This window comes from Fundulus heteroclitus, chromosome 8, assembly GCF_011125445.2.
Source record: "Fundulus heteroclitus isolate FHET01 chromosome 8, MU-UCD_Fhet_4.1, whole genome shotgun sequence".
NCBI lineage: Eukaryota > Metazoa > Chordata > Actinopteri > Cyprinodontiformes > Fundulidae > Fundulus > Fundulus heteroclitus.
The window spans coordinates 6,038,124-6,046,016 of NC_046368.1; the positions used below are offsets into that span (position 1 = coordinate 6,038,124).

Here is a 7,893-nt window from a genome sequence, read left to right on the forward strand (position 1 = left end):
AATGGAACTTCCTTCACCTTGTTGGTGAGAAGGAACTGATCAGGAAACAGCAGAGTATGTTTCCAGGACACATCAGTAACGAAACGGTTCCAATATGGTACAACAGCAGGAACAGATGCCACCTCTCTCTGAAAGAGGGATCTGATTGACTTATTGTTCTTACGAAGACACGAGGTGAGACATATTTTGCCAACAGGAGAGTCCATGGGAGGATGTAGAGATGACTAAAGTCTTGTATAAATATTCTTGTGCAAATCTGTGAATTTCACATTTCACATTTTCTTTAGATGTATTCATATTCATTTTTATATTATTTTGGGTGTTTTTTGTTAGTGTTGCTGCTTTAAAAGGTGACTCTCCCCATTATGGTGTTAATAATATTGTATTTAATCTCTATCATATTTCCAGAATCTGCTACCACCATGTGTGCCTCATCATAGACCTTTTCAGGGTTTTAATGCATGTGTGCATGGGGTTCTGGTTACTAAACAATTTTGGATATGATAGTAACTTCTTTTACCCTGTTTAGAGTCTTGAACATGCTTTAATACAAAACAATTAACTAAATTTCATCCAATTACATATAAAATTACTTCAATTCAGAATCCAGTTTATCCTCTTTTTGGTTCCAGAGAAAAACCACATGGATCAGCTGTGAATTCTCTCAGAAACTGGTACGGCATGAGGCTGCACCCAAAGCTTTTATTTACTTTAGTTTAATTCTCAACAGGAAGTGGTTCATAGAATAAGTCAACTACAAATGTGTTAGCCTTCGTGCTCCAGCACACCGACTGTCCCACAGAGGCTGAGTGCAGCTGATGACGTCTCAAAGGCACAAAAACAGATTTTAACTTTAGGTTAGCTGGTAAAAGGGCTTGCTGCCCTCTCCATTCATCAGTCCCCTGGGTAACCATGTGTAGGAAGCCTTTATTGCAGTGGTGTCATCTTAATTATTGAACAAAAAAATCAAACCTTTAATCTGTAAGGAAAAAGAAAATCCTATAGTAAATATGTTTAATTTATTGGCACCCCTAACTATTCATATTAATCTGAAACTAGTCAGAGTGTCAGTCCTGCAGGCTAGTGAGGTAGCTCAGCCATTTGAGTCAGGCATGCAGGACGCCGGCGTCTGAATAACCTTATAGAGGCCAGGACTTTAGCCGAAGCGGAAGTACATCAGTAGTCGCCATGATAAGTGCTGTCCGAATAGTGCAGTCAGTAAGGAAGGAGGTAGGAAAGGAGCCTGTATGCTTCCTCCTGTTGCTAGTTTTGCATAAGAACCCCACAACGTTCCTTACCAGTGTGAAGAACCCTTAAGGCAAGGGTGCCAAATTAATTTTTATCTTGGGCCACTTTGGCATCATGAAGTCATTAAAAGGGCCGGTTGCACGTGTATAGATGATACTTTTGATTTCATAATTTCACTTCAGTTCACATAGAAATCTAAAGAAAAAGTCACAGTAACATAAAATTAGCACCTTTAGGCCATTTTATACAGGTTATCTTTAAAAAAAAAAGTTGATATTGGGGTCAGTTACACTTTAAACTCATCATTTAGCATCACTTTTCCTTTTTTTGGACATTTCTGGGTTGTTTTAATGTGTTGTGGGAAAAGCTGACATCTAGTGGCTGGATGCTGTTACTACACAGTTAATCAACATTCACTACAGGAGGCACAGTTGTAGCCACTTTATACACTTTAAAATGATATATGCCTCTACTTTATGACATGATATGCCTGTTTTGGATCTTGAGGGCCAGATTCGGCCCGCGGGCCTTGAGTTTGATACACGTGCCTTAAGGTATCCCACAATCCTTTGTGTGACATGACGCATCAGCTTTGATGGATTTGACTCGCATCATCATGCGTTTCCGTCACATAATGACAGAGTTAAAGGCTGTCTGAAATCAGACCACAGTCTGAAGCTCCTTTCCTCTCCTGCTGAGCCCATAAAAGGTCAAGGAGCAGCAGCAAGAAGCTATTATTAAGATCATTCGGATGGAGCCGTAGATTTGAGCTCGTCTTTTCATTCAGCCACCTCTCAAACTGGGAAAGACTAGAGACAGGGTTCCTACAGCACAAGGCAAGTTAAATTCAAGACTTTTTAAGACTTTTTAATGTCACTTGAAATAAAAAGTTAAGACCAACTTCACGATTAACAAGAAAAACCTGGTTGCGACAACTTCACCCAAATGTTTATTTTAACATAAACCATTAATTTCTGGCCCAGTAGTCATGTTTAAAATTTAGAAAAACATTCCATATAGGAAGAAAGCTAAAAAAAAACACACAAATTACAGATATATTTTTAACAACTACTGAACTGAATTCACAAACTTTGTTTTGTTCTCTACTAAAATAAACTATAAATCAGTTTTAAAAACCACAACATAACCAGTGCCAACTCTTTTTCGCAGCTATGATCCGGCCGCAACAGTTTATATTGGTTCTGCTATCGGGACGACCCAAAAATGGTTACATTGAGCCGTTCTGTAAATTAAAAAATATATAGTTGTGTCAATTATTTTACCGTTTGGTAAGGATCACAAAACTAAAATCCTATTTATGACCTGGTAACAATTTTAAGACCTAAGAAAGACTGATTTAAGACATTTTAATGCTAATTAAGGCCTTAGTTTTATAATACAGAATTCAATGCCTTTTAAGACTTTTTAAGGATCCGCGGGAACCCTGAGAGAACATATGCTCCCCCAAACGTACGGCAACGACCACGGGGCCAAAACTTTCCCACGTCTACCGTCAGAGCAATAAAAAGACGTTAAACACAAGTGGAGCTGTTAGAAATAGGGCTGGACGAGGAACCCAGTTTATTTTCCAACCACAGACACGACAAGGAAGTGATGTATCAGATGAATTTGTATCCAACTTTATTAAGGGGGCCAATAGTAGTGGAGGAAGCCATCGTGAGTGCTGTTGCATTTACATGTGGGCCACCGTTTCTGTCTGAGGGGGAAGAAGTCTGGCCTGCAGGGCTGATTAACCCGCTAACTCAGTCAATCAGGTAACGTCAGCAGTCTGAGGATCCTCCCACAGAGATGCGCCTGTGTCCAGCACTCTGAGGGGAAAAAACCTCAGGCGACTTCACGCGGTTACGCATGTGGAGGAGGCTGCTGGTGGAGCTGCTCGACTCCAACCGCCGCGTGGTTTTCAGCATCCTTCAACCTTCCTGAGTTCATTCACTGAGTCCTCTGCTCTTCAGGGGGCGGCAGATAGTCTCGAAACTCCTCCTCCTTTTTCTCCGCCGCCGCCGCCGCCGCCGGCTTCACCGACCCGTCCGGGGAGGCCTTCGCCAGCGCGCTGTAAATGGTCATCGCCTAAAGACGGCACACGGGACAAGCGGACAGCCGTTAGCGTGGCGGTGGCCGACGATGCTGCAGACGTCGGAGGATACCAACCTGTGTGACCATTCCTGTGACGTCGCCGGTGTTGGAGGGCAGCAGGACGGTGTTGGTCTGTTTGGCCAGGTTGGAGAAGGCAGAGACGTACTGCTCCGCCACGCTCAGGGAGGCGGCTGCGTTTCCGTTCTGCAGAGACGCAAACCGGGGAATTAATTCATTTACGCTGCATGAAAAGACACGCCACCTCCTTATTCCTTTCAATCTAGGGCTCAGATAATTGGATCCATCAATTACTGAAGTTGCCATGCTGTGAGCAATGAAGTTTTTGCCATTTAGAGTGAATTTAAATGAACAATAAATGTTCAAAATGCTGATTTATGAAGGTATGTTCATTTACTAAGAGTATCTCTAGATAAAAATAATAATAAACAGATTAATCGACAACTGATAGCTGCAGCCCTAACTAGCTAAATCAAAACTAAACTTTCCCTGCTTATGCTCAGTTAGGATTACCTAAAAAATTTCTGTAATCACGCTCAAATCCAAAATAACCAGATTTTTCTTTCACTTTCTTCACATAAAATAAAGTTGCAACGACCTTAAAACAATATGGAAATGCCCATATGAGTACACTACAGAGAGTATACACTAAATAAATGTGCGTAAAGTTCTCAATTTGAGGAAATAATAAAGAAATAAAACAATATGAATTAAGATTAGCTTCCTGGCTTACTTGCTCAGTCAGAGCGTCCGACAGCAGACGGATGGCCTTAGCCTTCGCCTCAGCTTTGGCTAACACTGCTTGAGCTTCACCTGTGGGGGGGGCAGGGGTAAATTTACGGATAATATGAACATTTTATCAAACAAACAGAAAGGGAACCGTCTGGAAATGCACCAACCAGCTGCTTGATTGATCTGCTCTGCCTTTTCTCCCTCTGAGGCCAGGATCTGCGCTTGTTTCCGGCCCTCGGCCACGTTGATGGCAGCCTCTCGCATCCCTTCGGACTCCAGAACCGTGGCTCTCTTTTTGCGCTCGGCTTCCACCTTAGATAAAAAGGAAACAACGTGAATCGTTAGGGATATTTGTAGCTGATTCTTTGTAGCTGATAGGAGTTCTCCGTTCCCTCATCAGGAACCATCGTAATTCATCGGGATTTCTAAGAATTAGTCTGAGCAGTTCTCCTTTTCTGGGTGGAGCAATGAAACAACATCTTAATTTACTGCTGAAAACATGTTGAGGTTTCTAATGAAGTTTCTTTAAATCCCGATGAGGTCCAATTAATCCATAAAGGCTCAAATAAAAGAACAGAACGTGCCTAAATGTGACAACAGCTCCCCCTGCTGTTTGGTCTGTACCTGCAGTTAAAGACGTCTGCAGACGGATAATATCAATAAACCCCTTAATGTAACTGTATGTTTTTAGTATGAATGGATTGATATTATTTTTGCCATATTTTCAGCTCGTCTGTTATGCGTCTCTGAATCGTTCCACAGAGAGAACGAGTCGTTTCCACAGGCAGTGAACAGTTTTGTTTTCATCCTTTATTCTGACTGCAGGTACGAGTCAGGCTAAACACCTTTTATATTGTTGGTAATGATATATATATAAAGAGTGTGAATGTTGAAAATGTTTTTATTGTTAGAAACCATTGTAAATGTTAAAAGGGATTCTGGGTAATCTTCAGAGCGACGGCTTTAACGCATCAGAACAGAAAACTATAAAACCCATTTTAAATTATTCACAGGGGGACGTGAAGCTAACAGCAGCTAGACGTTAGCGCTAGCTGCTATTAGCTTAACAGACAGCCTAAGTAACAGCTTCTGTCTCGGTCTGTTTCCTTTGAGCTGCATCATGCAACGCTCTGCTGTGCTAATGCAGACTGAAACAGAGAAACAACTAACGTGTGTTCAGTCTTTGCTGCTCTATAAGTTAATGTTTAAATTAATTTTTAAGTTCAGGTGACCAGATCTCTCTAATGAAAACTGGGGATGTTTCTGATTTTGTAGAGAGTTTCTGTCTGGAGTTTGTTTTGTTTTGCATGATCTGCAACGCCGACAGAGCGGAGAAGGCTCGTTCGGCTCAGCTCTTCTTTTACATCATAACAGCTGCAGGACCGGCTAAATAACTCTTATTGTGCTAAACTTTATTACGCCATCATGATACACTGACATCAACAACATTAACGGGGACAGGGCATCAAAAACAGGGAAATCAGTGACGTCTGCTCACCCTATTCTAAGTGGTACAGGAACAGGATAGTTTTTATAAACCTAGAGCGCCCTCTTGTGGCTACATGCGGTAATGTATACTCGTTGGCTCATGCTGGTCAAGATGAATTACCATTTAAATTTGATATATATGTCACATGAATATAAGTCACAGGATCGGTCAAACTATGAAAAATAAAGTGTGACTTACAGTCTGAAAAAAATACGGTAGTTAAACTGGTTTTAGGCTTCAAAGTCTCTCCTTGGCTCCTCCAAAGACTCTGCTGGATAATCTTTATTTTTTATTTATTTTTTGTCCTATCTGACCTGAAACCTTCCTGGAGTCCTGCTCAGACGTCCTGTTTTTGGCTCCCTCTCAGTTTAAATTCATGTTAGGCTCCCTTCGCTGGGCCCTTTCTTCCTCACCACCACGACCAAGCTTTGCTCCGTTTAGGTCAGAACCTTCAGACAGAACCGGGCCATCCAGCATGACAACGATCCCAAACCAGGAACCGCAGATAAAGCCGACCAACTCTTCCACTTCCCATGAGAAGAAAAGTCAAATATTCACCCAGAGTTATGCCTGAAGGTTGTTGACGGCTAAAAAAAAAAAAAAAAAAGCGTGTGGTCGAGCGCCATCTTGCTCAGGGACATTCTATCCAACGTTAGCGACACATTGAATTCAAACTTGTGCAGCCAGCTCTTGTTTTTAACCCTCGTTAAAGTCTGTTAAGATCTGAGTTTGACATCCAGAACCGTTTCATTGAAAAGCCTCGCACTGGAGTCGGCGCCCACCTGCATCTGCATGGATTCTTTGACCCGAGGCGGGACGTGTATGTCTTTGATTTCGTAGCGGAGGCAGCGGATCCCCCACTCGTCTGACGCCTGGTTGATGGAGTGGACAATGTTGGAGTTCAGGGACTCCCTTTCCTGCGGACCAAACAAGACGCGTGAATAAAACTCGTCACATGGAAACACAAAAGAGGCGCGGCAGGAGTTTTTTTTGTTTCGTCCGTACCCGGAAAACTTTGTCCAGGGTCAGTTTGCCGAGCTCGGAGCGCATGGTGGTCTGGGCCAGCTGCGTGACGGCGTACTCCGGATCCTCCACGCCGTAGCTGGCCTGCAGGCCGGGATGGGAGAGCGTTTAAAAAGCACTAAGAGTATTACTTTAAGAGGAAAAATCGAATCAAAAGGCCCATTAATGGCCTGATGGCATACCTTAAAAGGGTCTAGGATCCTGAGGTAAAGCACTCCATCAATCTGGAGCGTCACATTATCTGGGAAATACAAAACGTCAATTAGATGAATTTATTTAAAATTAACATTGTGCCACTCAGAGGAAATCCACGGAGAGTTTCCCCACCTAGAGACACGGCGGACTGCTCGGGGACGTCAATCACGATCTCCTTCAGACTCTGAACGTAGCGAACCTTGTCCAGCAGAGGGATGAGGAAGTTCAGACCCTGGAGGCGCAGAGGAGACGGAGGAGGAGGAGGTGAGGACGCACGGCGAGGAAGGAGACGTGACGTCTGTGAGAACGCTCAGCTACTAGATCAAACATCACGGCTGTAAGGAGTTAAGATCTCCTACATAAACCTGACACTAAACTCAGCCCCCCTATAAACTAAGAATGTAAGTCAGAAGGAAGGATAGAAGCAAGAATGGACACAATGAGGAAAAGATGTGTCCTTTCCCCTTTCCTCTGTGCTTAGGACACAAAATCAAGGAAGAGAGGGCACAAGGAAGCAGGACCTGAAGAAAGGAGGACAAAAGGAAGCGTACAAGGCAGAAAGAGGTAGAAGAACATAAGGAAGGAAACTGAAGAAAGGACAAGGAAATTACAAATCAACAGAAGAAGGAAAAACGGTAGGGAGAGCGGAGAAGGAAGGAGCAGTAGGACACAAGGAAGACAGAAAGGACACATGAATGGAAAAATGGAACCAAGATATGAAGACAACGCTGAGGAAGGAAAGGAACAAAAGTAGGAGAAAAAAGGACAGAGGAAGGACAGTGATAAGGAAGTATATGAGAAATGAAGGAGTTAAAGGACACAAGGCAGCAAGGAAGGAAACGGGAAACAAAAAAGGAGGGAAGGACGCAAGGAAGGAAGGAACAGGAAGGACACAAGGTGGGAAGACGGAAACAGGAAAAGGTTCAAATGGATGGAGGACGAGAGAGGAAAGGAGGATTTGAGGAAGGAAGGAAGGAAGGAAGGAAGGAAGGACATTTGGGAGTGAGGAAGGAAGGAAAGACACAAGGAAATTACAAATCAACAGAAGAAGGAAAAAAGGTAGGGAGAGGGGAGAAGGAAGGAGCAATAGGACA

At 43.0% G+C, this 7,893-nt stretch overlaps 1 protein-coding gene across 1 annotated transcript in view; it reads right to left on the minus strand.

Annotated features, from left to right (window-relative positions):
* Positions 1-2,791: 2,791 nt before the first annotated feature.
* stoml2 (stomatin (EPB72)-like 2) overlaps positions 2,792-7,893 on the minus strand; it is an 11,563-nt gene continuing 6,461 nt past the window's right edge. Inside the window, exons 3-10 of the mRNA XM_012877514.3 lie at positions 6,932-7,031; positions 6,787-6,845; positions 6,587-6,688; positions 6,364-6,498; positions 4,260-4,404; positions 4,094-4,173; positions 3,418-3,546; positions 2,792-3,336 (exon numbers count right to left, since the gene is read on the minus strand). Coding sequence (XP_012732968.2) covers positions 3,199-3,336; positions 3,418-3,546; positions 4,094-4,173; positions 4,260-4,404; positions 6,364-6,498; positions 6,587-6,688; positions 6,787-6,845; positions 6,932-7,031 — 888 coding nt within the window. The 3' untranslated portion in view covers positions 2,792-3,198. The remainder of the gene's footprint in view (positions 3,337-3,417; positions 3,547-4,093; positions 4,174-4,259; positions 4,405-6,363; positions 6,499-6,586; positions 6,689-6,786; positions 6,846-6,931; positions 7,032-7,893) is intronic.